General features: G+C 34.2%; 1 protein-coding gene across 1 annotated transcript in view; it reads right to left on the bottom strand.

The window, feature by feature from the left end:
- The window catches only part of F2 (coagulation factor II, thrombin), a 105,641-nt gene that overhangs the window by 64,389 nt on the left and 25,032 nt on the right, over positions 1-16,220 (bottom strand). Inside the window, exon 4 of the mRNA XM_085881854.1 lies at positions 1,592-1,642. Coding sequence (XP_085737980.1) covers positions 1,592-1,642 — 51 coding nt within the window. The remainder of the gene's footprint in view (positions 1-1,591; positions 1,643-16,220) is intronic.

Raw genomic sequence — 16,220 nt, 5'->3', positions numbered from 1 at the left:
CCGACAAGTAGAACTGTTTAAGTGTTGCCGTGTGTACGCGTATTTGGTTTTAACTCTTTCTTTCGCTTTATGTGTGCATTTTCATTATTGTGACTGTAAATACGTGCCTTCCGTGCTGTTCTGTGTGAATTAAACGTGCTTGTGTGAACTTGTTCCCCGTTTCGCTGCGTCCTTTCCTTTGTTTGACTCTCCATCCTGCTTCACGTAAGGGGTTCATAGTGGGTGCAACATCCCGGTAATTAATCGGAACCGTCAAGGCCGACGATAACACCGCTCGGTTATCACTGTAGCACGGAACGGACCGCTTAAGCGGTTTGTGTCCGGAGTCGGCCTGTGGCGTAGTACGATCGCCCGGTCGACCATTCGCGCAGGTACTTAGGTAAATAGAATTTGGCGAGCAACCCTATCCTGTGCGGGTGGGCAATTGGCACTATCGTGGTGAGGTTAAATCCCCACCCATGACTAGCTCCCGGCATTGTTCCGAGAGGGTCACGACTGAATTGTCCGTTCCGGTGGGCGAGGCGGCCGCCATTCGAGTCGAGTGGCCGATCGCATGCCGGCGGGCGCGAGTACGCAACAATATATATATATATATATATATATATATATATATATATATATATATATATATATATATATATATATATATATATATATATATATATATATATATAGCCTTCTTCTTCTTTCGGCTGCTCCCGTTAGGAAATCGCCACAGCGGATCATCCGTATGATCCGCATAGTGATTTGGCACATGTTTTACGCTGGATGCCCTTCCTGACACAACCCTGGTCTATATATATATATATATATATATATATATATATATATATATATATATATATATATATATATATATATATATATATATATATATATATATACATATATATATACACAGATGCAATATATATATATATATATATATATATATATTTTATATATATATATATATATATATATATATATATTTTATATATATATATATATATATATATATATATATATATATATATATATATATATATATATATATATATATATATATATATATATATGAGTATAAAGGCCCATCAAAAATGATGCGTTGGAATTATTTTATTCAAAATATTTAAGGAGACTGGAAGACATGATGTTTCATAGCAAGAAGCATTATTTTAAAATACCACATGTACAAATGTGATCCTATTTTCTTTATCTTCTGGGATGTTTCATTTCGACTGTACAGCCACGTGAGCATGCCAAAGTCTGAAGCATCGGCCTAGCGTCATGTGTGCTTCTATCTCCTTCATTTAATAGATATCCTACGGACATAATTGAACACTCATTTTCCTCTGCGCATGTTGCACATCATGTGCAGTGAATTTCACCCCCCTGCAACTTGTATTTATTATTTTATAAGAGACGTCATTACTCATTTACAAAAATGGTTTTGGAGTGTTTTTTCATCCTGAAAAATAGACCGTTGTGAACACAGTCATGTCAAAAGATTGACCTTTAATATCCTACTCATATCATCCTTATGAAGGGGGACAGACAAACAAATACACACTGTGTTTTACATCGAGAGGTTGCTCAATTTGATACTTACTTTGCAAACACCACCTGAAATTAGAAGTCGCCGTTCCAAACTGCCTGCACGCTTATGTGAAAACAGTGGGAATAAATCACATTAAAAAAATAATGATGATTAAAAATGTATTACTTCTCAACACAGGGAGAGGCTGTTTTACCCTTTTGACCTGTATGGCATCCACACTACAAACCCAGCCAAGAGAGCAGAGCTGTGGACAGCAGGAATATGAATAAAGGGCACATCATGATGTTTTGCAGGCATTGGGGAAATTGGGCAAAGACTGAGAGGGTGATAGACAGGGGAATATAAAGAAGGGTTGGGGGTGGGGGGTTGGAAGGGGTAGCGAAAAGTCAGGGCGGGATGGGGTGAAGGAATGTGAGGAGAGGTTTGGGGTGGGGGCTGTGTGAAGTGGTGAGAGGGGTAGGGGGATGTTAGGTGGAAGGAGGGCGAGGGTTGGGGTTGTAATTACTTCTGACGCCTGTATGGGCAGTACCAGACACAATTTGGAGCTTCATTGTTATGGAATATTGATAACGCACACATTTTGACGGGGATTTTTTTTCATGAAAGAAAACAAGAAAAGAAGATTGACAAACAGGAACAAGAGCAACATTGTGTTGTTTCTAAACTTTGATTAAAATTAATTCTTCCTTCTGAAATGACATGTAATCACACATCCACAGCTCTACTTTCTCCATCGCAAGTGCTATGTGCAAAAATACCCAGCCCATCATTTCATTTATGGTCTTGTTTTCTTCTCAACCCTCAAGCAAAAGGTAAATAAAATCCCGAACAGCAAATTAAAATGCATACCTACAGCCAATAGTACATGTCAGCAGAGGAATAATAGGGCTTCTGAGGCATCCATGCAAAAGAATGGGGTAAACTCTATGAATTAAACCCCTAAACAGAAGACGGATTCCTCCCCCCCCCCCCCATACAAATGTATAGGCTAACCTTTCTGACTCGAGGCTAATTCGGTTAAAACAGGAGAATGATTTTCTCCCATCCAAGCTTATGTTAAGCTGTCTCAAGACCTAAAAAAAAAAAACCATAGAAATGTATTGGGAAACTTTTCTGACTTGAGGTCAATCAGGACAAAACAGGAGAATGATTTTTTTCCCATACAAGCTCATGTTAAATTATCTCAGGGTCCAAAAAACCCAGCCCCCCCCCCACAACCCTACCCCCTCTGACTCTCGTTCCATGGGGTCAAAAGAAGAGATCAATCTCTGCCCCCATTACTTACTGATTTCCTTTTATATTTTCACTCCACTGAAAGAATGATCCAATAAATATTTGTCCATATGCTATTCGAGGTAATAAATTAATTTTCCGATTACATTCATCACCATCGAGTATATTCACAAATATTATTTTAGAACTTAGTTCTTGGTTTATGTGTCTTCGTTGAGCAGAAATAAAATGATAAACTTCTCTCAATGTTCTTGTTTGTCCACCTCCTGATCCACATATCATTTTGAGATTGTAGTAAATTGTTTTTCCATTGTTCAATTGATAACCATCAAAGTTTTCAGTCCATTCAAGGATATTTATTTTTCCCTTTACATCCTCCAACCTATTTGAAATTAAATTTATCCGCTTATTTGTTTTATTTACTCTTACCCCGATTATTTTTTCAATCAGACTTATTTGATATTTCTCACATTCGTTATGTTTCCCATTTAAATACCAAGGCTGATTACATCTCCACTCTTTGGTTTGGTTATTGCTTGGTTCTATCATTTATAAATCAGTAAAAAGACGCCCCTTAACACATACTTATAACCATAAGGGAGACTCGATTCCATTCTCTAAAGTATACCTTTTATCATCAAAAGCTCCTAATACTTTCTTATTTATCTCTTCTGTATATAATTGATGTTTATAACTTCTTATTGTATTCATTTTTCTGTACTCTTCCTTCTTTAAGGTTAAACAGTTGTAATAATGTTTAAAGTTTATTGTTTCCTTGATTATATTTTTCTTTATTCCCTTTAGCTTTATATCACATCTTTCAATGTTATTATTATCAATATAGGTAAAAGCATAAGACTTTGATCTCAAACCCACAAATTCACTCATGACCTTTCCACCCAACTCATCCTTAAACGTACCAATAACCTTTTTACAGCGTGTGCACTGTATACAATTGCACCGAGTTTGAAATGTCCCTGGCGTCGTCTACCACGTCTCCGGTGGGTTCGGTTTCCCCTCGTCCCCCCCTCCCCCACGTGCCTCAAGACAGCAAATGACGGCCGTCCGGTAGATGCAGTGCGTAACCTCGACGGAAATGGCGACAATTGACGGAAATACCCGAGTATTTCAATGGAAATTTGTGAAACTAATGTGCTATATATGTGAAAACCATTTAATTTATTGCTTGATGGAAAAAAAACGAAGAAACGCTCCCCCCTCATGTACGAACGAACGAAAGACGTCACTTCCGCACACCATCGCATTTTGCGCCGATCGCCGAATGTTGAAAGCTCAGTTCTTCTTATGCTATCATTCTTTTGCGGTCCCCTGCCACGCTGTATCGAATGGTTTCATTCCTTCTGTTATATATCAAGGTGCTTATCACAATAATAACAAGATTTTTACATTTCAAATATTAAGTATGCTTTTTAATTGTTTTTCAACTGAAAAAGCATAAATTGCATATTTTAACATTAGTGTACTCATTTGCTTCACCACATGCGCTGTTTTGAAGGATTTCACTTGTTATTCTTTAATGAAAACAACATACTATCCGACTTATAATTACTTGTATCATACATATCAATATTATCGATCATATCCTCATATACATCACTTGTCTCAATTTCTAATATAAAACTATCTGTATCCATATATAACAATGACACATTATCCTTATACTTTAATTTTTAAATTATTATAGTAATAGTCATACATTAACGACTTTGAAAAGTCAAGAATTGATGTTCCTATAGAAATCGGTTTATCCATTTCAATACTCTCTTTTTTTCAAATGAATAGCACAAAAGTTCTCTGAAAACACCTCCTCTCGTTCAAAACTTGGTCTCTTAATTAACTTTGAAGCCTGTTTCCAAGATGTAGAAAGTCTTATGTTTTGTCGATTCCTAATATTTTCCAGTCTTTCTAAATACAGCATTATTCATTAATTTATAAAAGTCCTTCTCAAAATCTGTTCTTGCTTCTGTTCTACTTTTTGTATTAAAATCAATATATTTCTTTAACCAATGACTTTGTTTAAATTTCAAAATTCTATGAATTTTGCTCACTCTCAACCCAACAGATAAATACTGTCTCAAGTTCCTTTGATGTAAAACATAACTTTCTTTATCATTTAATGTAGTAAGTAGTTTTTCTGGAGATTTACCTTTTATATTGAATGACTGTTGGTAATCACTTAACCATTCTTTTCTTGGACTTTCTTTATCAGGGGCATAAGGTAGGTCTTTATGTTTGTTATGAAGTTCTTCTGGATATTTTAAATCAACCTCAAAATAACATCCAACTTCAGCTTCATCCAATTATTTTTGAGAGGAGACAACAATGTCTTGTAAAACTTTTTCATAATGTTTTTCTTTAACCCATTTAAGTTTTCCATAAGGTAAAGATTGAGATATAGCTCACCCATACAAATTGTTAGCATCATAATGCATCAGGTAAGAGTTGTCCTCAGTCTTATTATAATCAGGAAAATATTTGTTATTTGCTGTAGCATATCTCTTGGAACATACTTGAGATATTCCTTCTCTTTTAGCCTTCTCTACCATTAAAAGCATATCGATATCACCGATTAATTCCAAATTTTGTTTTGTCATTGTTAACATGGAACTCCAAGAAAAGCCCGGGGCTGTATAATAGCGAATGGGGTCGAACCCATAAGAATTTTTATGATGACAGACTGTTCTAAAAGTTTCAAACACATCAACCAACTCGAGGGGGAGCACTCGGTAGAGTGCAAAACCTCTGTCGCCAATACGGCTGGGTCACTAAAGTGAACCTGATATCCTCTTCATTGTCGGTCAAAACGGATCAGACTCTACTGAACCACGATTGAATAAACTAAACTAGATCGATGCGCATGTTGAAATGCCAAAAAAAATAATCGAGATTTTTTTGAAAAAAAAGTTGCAAAATTTCTGTTTTTTTTCTTGAACAAATTTTTTTGGGGGGGGGGGGTTGGAAATGACTTAAAACATGAATAAATGCAAAAAAAATTCAAATATTTTTCAAATATAATTGAAATTTTTTTGAAAAAAAGTTGTAAAATTTTGTGTTTGTTTTTTTCTAACAAATTTTTTTTTTTGGGTTGCAAATCACTAAAACATGTAGAAATGCAAAAACAAAAATTCAAATATTTTTTCAAAATGGCCACCATAGCGGCCATATTGGACTTTGGACCAAGTCAAAAATCTAATGGCATGATCCTTGGACCATACCTAATCCCCCACCAAGTTTCGTCGAAATCCATCAAGGAGTTTTTCCGTAATACTGTTCACAAACAAACAAACAAACAAACAGAAAGGGGTGAAAACAGTAACCTCCGATCTTCGATGGCGGAGGTTAATAACAATACATCAGTTTTAAGATACAAATCATGATATTATCCAAGATTCTTTATATTAAACTTCTCCCAAACCTTTTTTGCTTGTGTATAAATATCGGAAATATGAGTTTTATTTAACTTTCCATAGAAACTTTCCCTTGAAGGAAGTTGTGTTTCTTTAAACTTCTCAAATGAATCCATATAGTCATACGGATATAATCCCTTTTGTGAGAAGAGATCAATCTCTTCTTGATTTGAGAAATATGATTTATGACTCGGGAAGTTTTTAATATTTGATACAAAGTTAGATAATGGACTTGACATAAACTTGTATGTGTGAAGAAATCTGATATGGGTTATGGGGGATGTATGAATTGTTTTTGTGAATGAGATGTATTTTTGATCTGTGTTAGGAATGGCAGAAATATCTCCAGATGTCTTTGAAAGTTCATTTATAAATAGATGTGTGTCATAGTGAGCATTGTTGTGAAGAAAGACACGAATAAAATTTGGAGGCTTGTAATTAAGATTATAATTGGAATGAGCTGGACCTCTGTATTTACCAGTAAGATGACAGTGATCCCTAACCTTCGCCTCTCCCTCAATTTTCTACTCACAAATATGACAGATAATGTTCTTTTTAAATTCCTTTTTCTCTCCCTTTGTTAATAACATTGGTTTATATTTATAGGTTTTCACCATTATTTCTCTTATTCTTGTACAGTCTTTTACCAATTATCTTACAAACTCCTCTGAGGAATCTTCTCCTCTATAAAGTTCTAACTTGTTGTATTCATCACCAACAGCTGATTTGATATAATAACAGAAACCACAAGGAGTATGTTTTTTATATTTATTTGTGTATGATTTATTTGGATTTGGAGAAAGTGTCTATCTTTTCAAGGATACTTTCAAAATCAGCATATATCACAAACGGATGTTTTATAGATTTGTTAAAATCTTTGAATGATATGTTTGAACCTGCCTTTGGTAAATTGATTACGGTTGATTTAAGAACTACAATATTTCGAATGTTGATTGAATCATTCTTTTGTGTGGAAGGAGTTGAGACATCTCTTACAAGGATACGTTTTACATTTTCTCTTATATGGTTGTGATTTGGTTAATCTTGAGAAATTTTTGATGAAAGCATAATGTGATTTTTCCTTTGAAGTAAAGTGGAGAAGATCAATGTGTGTTTCACCATTTTTATAGTTGTTTGAAATTTTTAATATCTGAACTTTGTTTGTATCCATTAATCCATATACATTAACAGATAGATTATTCATTTTCTCAAATTTAGGAATATCTCTCAATGACATTGGAAACTTTAAATCTTTCCATTTAATGAAGTCTCGTATTTCTTATAATGTTCAACCCTTACAGGATTAAATTGTGGAGGATTTAAGTGAGCAAGAACAGACCATAGAAAACATTTATTATCTTTGTTTTGAATATTAACAACCGCTTTCTTAAGTTTTATCTCTTTTGGTAAATCAATATAAGAAGAAGCTTGAAGAGGATCTGTTTTTAAGATGTGTATATCTAAAAAGATTATTTTTGTGATAGTAAATCCAGTACCGACTACAGTGTTATCAACATCTTGTTCTTGTCTCTGGAGATCATCGTAAACATCATATCTTACAAAATCTTGAAATGATGAGATGAAGTGAGGGTTTGTCCTCATTTAGGTAGTAGTTTCATCACCTTGTCTTACCATTTTCAATTTTACTCCCATATAACACTTAAAAGTTTTCATTTCACTTAATGTGTTTTTCATTATATTTTCAATTCTTTGTTTAACCATATCAACAGCTTCCATGATTGAAGATGGTCCAGGGTCTTGAAAACGAAACAATCTTATTTTTATATGCCCTTTAAATGCCCCATCATTGTTTTCAATGGAGAATTTAGCTTCCCTTTCTTCATTGTTCTTGTGTTTGCATGATTGAAGGTGTTTATTATAAAAAAAATAATTTAAGAATACCATTATCACATCCATCACAATGTTTTGTCTCTTGGTCAAGTGGAGATATTTGTTTGAAAAGATTGAACATGTGTTTGTTGGTTTGAAGGTGTTTTTTGTAATATATATATTTGTGATTACAAACATCACAGTACGTTGTATTCACCATATTTATACAAAAAAACTTTGCTTAAAATAAAATGTTCTTGATGAAAATTTCGTTTAATTTATAGGTGAATCTGTGCTAAAAACCATTTTATCCTCCAACTTTTTTCACTTAATAAATACAATGGATCAAGACACAAAAGACAAGTTTCAATCAATCTCTTCATTTGTTAAAGATAGTGAGAAATATGTCAAGGTTGTAAAATTGAACAAAGATAAATATAACAACTATTTGATAAAAGCAATTATGGTGAATAATATGAGTTCTTCAATTTCCTTCAGTGGAAGGGCTTTTGGTATATCTGGAAGAACATCAATTAAAGTATCTCTAACAAAAGTTTCAACTCTCCTTCTGGTAATATATTCAAAACTAGAAAAAGCAATGAATCAAGAAAAAGTATCAAAAAATGAAAAACCTTATGGATGAAGCTTTAGAAAGAAGAGCTAAGACCATCTGTAATATGCAAGGATAAATTTGTATTTTTTTCAACAACGCTAAAGATATAAATCCTGATTAAATAAAGGATGTTAATATATCAGGTGATATGACATTTCGTTCAATAGAAGTTAAGGATCATTTAAAAATTACCTTTAATATAAAAAATGTAGTCGTTGAATCTGTAAATGAAAAAAAGTATATGGATATCGATGGTAATGTTTTTTCTATTAATTAAATATGAGTCATTATTCAACTGAAGATTTTGAAGATTGTGAGAGCGATTATTATACCGAGAGTTTGTGTTCAAACGACAGTTATGATACTGAGAGTTTGTGTTCAAACGCTAGTTACGAAAGGAGTTTTATAGATGATTGTGAAAGAACCGAAGATGATACCGAAGATGAATTTCAGTTTGAGTAAAGTTTTACTTTATAAATATGAATAATTCACTTGATTTTGAGCCTCTTGAATTCCCTGACTCTCCATATGACAAATTTGAGAATTGTCCTGCATGTGATGGAGTGAGATTAAACACAGTCAAAAGCCTATAAACAATGTATATTCTGTGATTATCTTCGAATTAATGACAATAAAAAGTATAAAAAGGAAAATAATTCTTTTAGATTTACACCAAAAATGAATTACTTTACAACATTGATTAGAGAAATGAATGTAAAGTATGAGGGTAATGACACACCTTTCCTTACAAGGGAATAAACTGAACGTATTTGAGAAATGTTCAAAGGTTTGTTGTTATATATTATTCACAATTGTCATTTTCAGGGAAATATCAACACAAGATATTGCATAAATAAAATAATGGATTATCTTGAAATTAAACCTAAACTTTGGATAAAATATAGAGTTTCTAAAAAAGCCAATAATAAATTAAATAACCTGTTTTCCAAATATATAAATGAATGATTTTTTTACCCATTTGGGAAAATAAGATAAAATTTAGCAACCATAAAAATCTTCCAAATTCATTAAGATGTCTCATAGTTGGTTCAAGCAGATGTGGAAAAACCTGCTTACTTTTGAAGATACTCCTGACTCACAACTTTTTAGATTATGATAATTTAATAATATTCACAAAGTCAAGTTTTCAACCAGAGTATCAACTCCTCTCACAAGGTTTTAATGCTGGTCTTCAAAAAGAAGATATAATCAGTTTATTTAAACTTCAAAACAATCTAAATGATTATAACATTGAAAATGTAATACAACTATTTTGTGATACACAGAGATATAAAAAGAAATCAAAACCGATAACTTGTATTCTTAGTGATCATACGGATGATATACCGTCTCCCCAAGATTTGGATAAATCAAAAAAGAACCTCGTTATCTTTGATGATTGTGTTAATGAGAGAAACCAAACGGTAATGGACAGCAACTACACAAGAGGGAGACATTATTCTTGTAATTGTATTTATCTTAGTCAATCATACTTTCAACTTCTTTGTCATTCCATCAGAAACAATGCTTATACTTTTATTTTATTCAATAATTAAATAGATATAAACAATTTTTGAAGAGATAATTGTTCTACATTATGTAGTAAAAAGGAATTTGAGGATTACATGAAGCACACGATTGAAAAATATAAATATATTGTTGTGAAACAAGATGAGATATTAAGGGATATATTTTTGTTTTATAAACAATTACATATATAAATGACAACTATTGTTATAAATCTTGTGGGTAAATCTGCTTCTGGAAAAAACTTTCATAAATCAAGGTTCTTGTGTAGTACAAATGAGAATGTTGTAAATTTACCTAAAAAATACCCCGTGATACGCATTGTATCAACAACAACTAAAGCAATAAGACCTGGAGAAGTAAAAGGTGAAGATTATCACGATATTTCTCTTGAGGAACATATGCGATTGAGGAATGAAGGTCAAATATTTGAAGAGGTTTCTCTTGGTACAACAAAATATTCACATTGAAACAGTGAGTTAAAGAAACTAAAATCTGGTGGTCTTGGGATATTAGAAACTAATCCAGAAGGAATGAGACAAATTATTAAACATCTGAGTGGGGTTAAGATTTTATCATTCGGTTTTGATGTTGATGAAGAAACTCAACGCAGACGTATGAAAAGCAGAGATGCAAGTATTAGTGAGGAAGAAATTACAGCTCGTATTAATGTTAACTTGCCGAAACCCCGTCACAGATGGATTCCGTTCATTCAACCACCCTCACCAGCTCACCCACACTAGAGGGGCATAGACTGGACAGGGCGTGCTTGCCCCCGCCTACTCATCCCCCTCCCCTGCCCCATTCCCCCCTGCCTTCAATTTGCTTACCCCCGCCCAAAAGTTTAATTACCCCGGCCCCGCCTCTTCACTCCCCGACCCCCATCTCTTGATTCCCCGCCACACTTGCCCCCGGGCCCCCGCCCCCTGTCCACCCCCTCACTCAACCCCACCTAATTCACCCCAGCCCCCGCCCACTCATCCCCCACCCCATTTGTCCCCCGTCTCCTGCTTTCAATTTGCTTACCCCCGCCCAAAAATTTGCTTACCTTTCCCCCCGGCTCTTCACTACCTGCCGTCGTCTCTTCATCCCCCGCCCCCGCTTCTTCACTCCTCGCCCCTGTCTCAACGAAAAGTGTTTATTCTGCTTCAGAGTTGAAAGTTGACTATTACCACTATGTGTGTTGCACTCTTACAAGTACGAAGTTTCTTTCAGTCCAGGTCACAGTACCGAGAAGAACGTGATGCGACCGCTAGGAGGAGCACAAAATTGGTCCTTCAGTATTAATATATAGATTGAAGATACAATGTTTATTGTTACATTTTTTGTGTCAAATTCACATTCTGAGGTAGCCAGCATGTGCAGAAGAGGGTTTTACATTGCAGACGCTATTTTCGAGGAGTGGAATTACACCACTCAGCAGTGATGGTCTGTCGACGGCAGACGTAATGACGTCACCGAATGACCGATGATGTCATGACGTCCTGACGCCTCTCAGCGGTGACGTCACACGTCGCCATGTAAACGAATGTAAAATGAAAAGTGTTTTTTCTGCTTCAGATTTGAAAGTTCACTATTGCCACGATGTGCGATGCACTCTTACAGACACGAAGTTTCTTTCAGTCCAGGTCACAGTACCGAGAAAAAAACGTGACGTGACCGCTAGGAGGAGCACAAAATTGGTCCTTCAGTATGAATATATAGATAAAGAATTTGATGAAATTTTTAAAGAAAAGGATTTATTTGAACACATCTACTTGGATGATGAAGAAAAGGAAAATTTCCCTGTTGATCTTTACTATTCATTAAATGATATTTTCCAAGAAATAAATGGATGCGAAAGAAAGAGCAAGAAGATTTAAGGATCAAGAGTTGGTTTCAAAAGTTGTGAAACAACAGGAAGACATAAAGAAGAAACGCAGACAGAAACTTACGGGCGAAGAAGCATTTGAAAGAAAACAAGAGAAATTTTTTAAACCACTTTTAAAACTTCCCAAGAAAAAATTATAGATGTTTCTACAGTTCCCACAATAGAATCTTCTTCTTCTTCTTTCGGCTGCTCCCGTTAGGGGTCGCCACAGCGGATCATACGTATGATCCGCATGGTGATTTGGCACATGTTTTACGCCGGATGCCATTCCTGACGCAACCCTGGTCGCCTCTTACGACACAGGGATATGGTACACCTATTTTAACCGGGGTATACACCGGCCCAGTATACTGGTACTCATTTCGCCGACCTCGGAAGGATGACAGGCTGAGTCAACCCCCTGGTGTATTAATTCAGTGGCCCAACGGGGCTTGAACTCAGGATCTCTTGGATCCCAAGCCACTGCCCGAACCACTGCACCAACACCAGGCAAGTTCCCACAATAGAATATACTCCAAAAAAACTTCAAATGTTAAAATATTTCAGTCAAATTACGAAGGAAGAATGAGAGCATTTCAGAGAATTAGAATATGATGATGAAGGATTATTTAAACAACTGGAAGAGATTAATCAACCCCCTGATTATATTGTGAATGCTCTTCAAAACAATGAATATTTGGCGGATTCAAAAACCAAAGCAGGACTTATTCCAACAGAACAACCAGCAATATTTCATCTTGTTCAAGAAATGGTATTGATATTTAATGATGAATTAAGGTGCTTGAGTTCTGCTCAACCTCCTGTTAAACTAACTCCGAGATTAATGTTTCTTCTCACAAAAGATGGAAAACAAGGTTCAACTTACACATGGAATTTGGGTGTTCTGGAAGAAAAGCCACGATATCTGTGGATCATTTAAAAAAAAAAACAGATGGTGATACTGCTACTGATAATAATAATAATAATGCATTTGGTGATAATGCTAAGGTGAAACAACTTCGTGTTTCTCCAGATGGAACATTTTATCCACGAGATAGATTGGAAATTAATTGGGAAAAGAATGATTATGCTGAAGCATACAAGTCTTACAAAAAGGTGTGTGAAAGTAATGGAAATAAAGAACCTATTTTGGATATGACAGCATTTAAAAGTTTGAATACAATCTATGTGTTTGACCTGAGTGCTCAAAACAAAACTATAAAGTCGAATTGAGTGGATACTTCCCTATACATTGAAAGAGGAGAGAGTGAAGAAGTTGATGCATCTTGTTTGCTTTTGGAAGAAACAGAATTACAGATTAATACAGATAATGGTGTTATGATTCGTCTCACATAATTTTTTGTTAAATAAATGAGTGGTAAAGTACCAAATGGGGAAAATGTTAATCAAATTAATCTTCATAAACTACCATCTTGTGTTCAAAATAAAAAGCCTTGTATGATTAACATTAATACAATTCAGACAAAAGGAGCAGTAAGAATTGATGTTTTGCTCACAAGAGAACAGGTTAAATTCTTCAACGATACTGGCTCACTTAAAATTAAAATGTCAAAACCAATGTTGAAAAAATATTCCATAAGAGAGATGAGTGGAGGCATTCTCCCATTTTTAATTCCTTTATTTGCTGGTTTAAGTGCGGCTGGAGCATTGACGGGTGGTATTTCAACAGCGGTGAAAGCTTCCAACGAAAGGAAGGCTCAACTCCAGGCTCAAAAATAATTGGAAAGACACAACGAAGAGTTGGAGAAACAAATTAGTGGAAGTGGTGTAATTGTAGATTTTGCTGAAAAACTTGAAAGTCTGCCTGATAAAGCGAGATTGTTGGTTGGACATGTGCTTTCTTATATCGCACAAGCAGGTGTAAAATTAACTAAAAGGGGGTGAAAGGGGGTAAAAGGGGGTTATATCTTTCTCATAAATTAATGAGCATTGATGTGTGGTTTAAAGAATTTGGAAAGAATACAACATCAAATTTACAACTTGTCAAATATTGTAAGAAATTAAAATTTCATAATGTGGTTATTTGTATGAGAGATGAATTAACAAACGTGTCTAAACGTACACAGAATATTATTATGAACTTTGAAGATAATAATGGGAACGGTTCTAATTGGGTTTGTATTTTTAATAGTCAAGATAAATATTATTTTGATAGTTTTCGTCTTCCACCATCTGTTGAAGTCATAAAATTCTTACAGAATGGTGTTTATCAAACATTTCAAGTCCAAGAATTAAATTCCAAGTGTTGTGGTCAATTATGTCGATACGTGTTATTTCAACTCAACAAAAATAAAAAATTTAATGACATTATTTTTAATCTAATATAAATGACTTATGTTGATAAAGATGGTTCTGTCTTTGGTGTATCCCAAGAACTGGATATTGATTTATCAAATTATTACACAAAGGCACAGGCTGAACAACTGAAATATAGTATAACAAAAAAGATTAATATGAAAAGTGCTTATAAATTAATAAATTATCCAAGCCCGACTGACGCGAATGACTTGGTGAGATTAAGTGATTTATCACAATATATATCCTTCAATAAATGGCTGTGTATTCCAAAGATACCGAAGTGTTGATTGTATCTCCAGGTCATACAGAATTCACAGTTCGAATTAAAATAAATGTTTATAAAGAAGGGCGTATTGTTTTTCTGAGAATAGAACAATGGGGGTATGATATGAATGATTTTGGGTATAATTGGTCATTTAAAATTGACCTGGAACAATTAAATCAGTCTCGTAAGGAAGAATATTATCCACTTGGTGCTGAGAATGAGTTTTGTGGAAGCACGATTAGTAAACAACAAATAATAGAAGTTAATAAGGGTAAATATAATAATGGTTTTGCCCTAGTTCATATCATGAAAACAGAAAAAAACAGGATTATATATAATAAGTAAGGAAATACAAAATGATTTAACTATGGGAAGATGTGGAGGTGTTTCGTGTCAGAATATTATTCTGTCATATATTTCTAATACATAAATGACAGCAAGAAGGCTTCAAGAAAATTATCATTTCTGTGTCCAAGCATACCTTCAAGAAAAGGGTATTCGGTATTTTAATAAATATGTTCTACAACATAAGAATGAGGTATTTTCAATAAACGATTGGCTTTATACTGATGTTGATAAACCGACAACTTTGAATTTAATTAAAATGTTAAAGAATGAAAAATTATAAGGTTAGGAAAACGTAAGGCCCTTTTAGAAATTCAGAAGAAATTTTATTGGTATCCTGTTGTAAAAAAAATTATTTTGGATACAGGAACAACAAGAAATCCTGATGAATATATGTAGGAATCTAGGATATTCTATGGAGTGTAAGTGATTCAAGGATAGTAAGTGACGAGGAAGGAGTTGAAGAAACTGAGACAGAAGAAGAGAGAGAAGAGGAGGAAAAGGAGAATAGAGAGAAGGAGGAGAGAGAGAAGAGAAAGAAGAGAAAGAAGGAGGAGAGGGAGGAAAGGGAGGAAAGAGAGAGAATTAATAAATATGAAAATATGGAAACGAGTGACATTAAAAAAAGATTGGGGGTATTACAGAAAATAAATGAATCTCAACACACCGAGGAGGAAAACAAAGAATTGATGTCTATTCGAAATATTTTCGACAACACTATCAACATCGTTTTAAGGGAGAATATATAAACAAGAGAGTGGAGATAAAGATTATATTATTGATGATGTTGGTGTGATTGACTTTAATTAAAGTTTTTCATTTTTTTCTTAAATAAATGGAGGAGAGAGTGAAGACATTTCTGAGGATTCTTTATGTCTTAAAAATTAAGATTCAAACGTGCATGTTGGAAACTAAAAAGGTTTTTGCACTCTGTAGGAATTTTTCTCATAAATAATTGAGTTATTGTCTCAAATGTAAAAAGAAAACTAATACTAAAAATATCTCATATTTTAAAAGTAACAATAACAGGGTTATACAAAAAGGCATATGTTTGGTGTGTGGTTCAAAAAGGAGTCAATTTATCTCCAAACACAAACATAGAGGAGATATACAAAAGTTATCAGGAAGTAAATTTACAACTTCTGTAATACCAGGGGAATTGCATCTACCAGGGTAGTCTTTCTGTGGTCCAGGCACAAACTTGGATAAAAGATTAGATGAGGCAGACAATCCTAAACCATGAAGTGAACCCATCAATAAGGTTGATGAAG

The sequence above is a fragment of the Eptatretus burgeri genome, chromosome 5, assembly GCF_056783735.1.
Source record: "Eptatretus burgeri isolate ZD-2024b chromosome 5, Ebu_testis_v1, whole genome shotgun sequence".
In the NCBI taxonomy this organism is placed as follows: domain Eukaryota; kingdom Metazoa; phylum Chordata; class Myxini; order Myxiniformes; family Myxinidae; genus Eptatretus; species Eptatretus burgeri.
The sequence above is the reverse complement of the archived record's forward strand: the minus strand, read 5'-3'. Positions and strand labels throughout refer to the sequence as shown.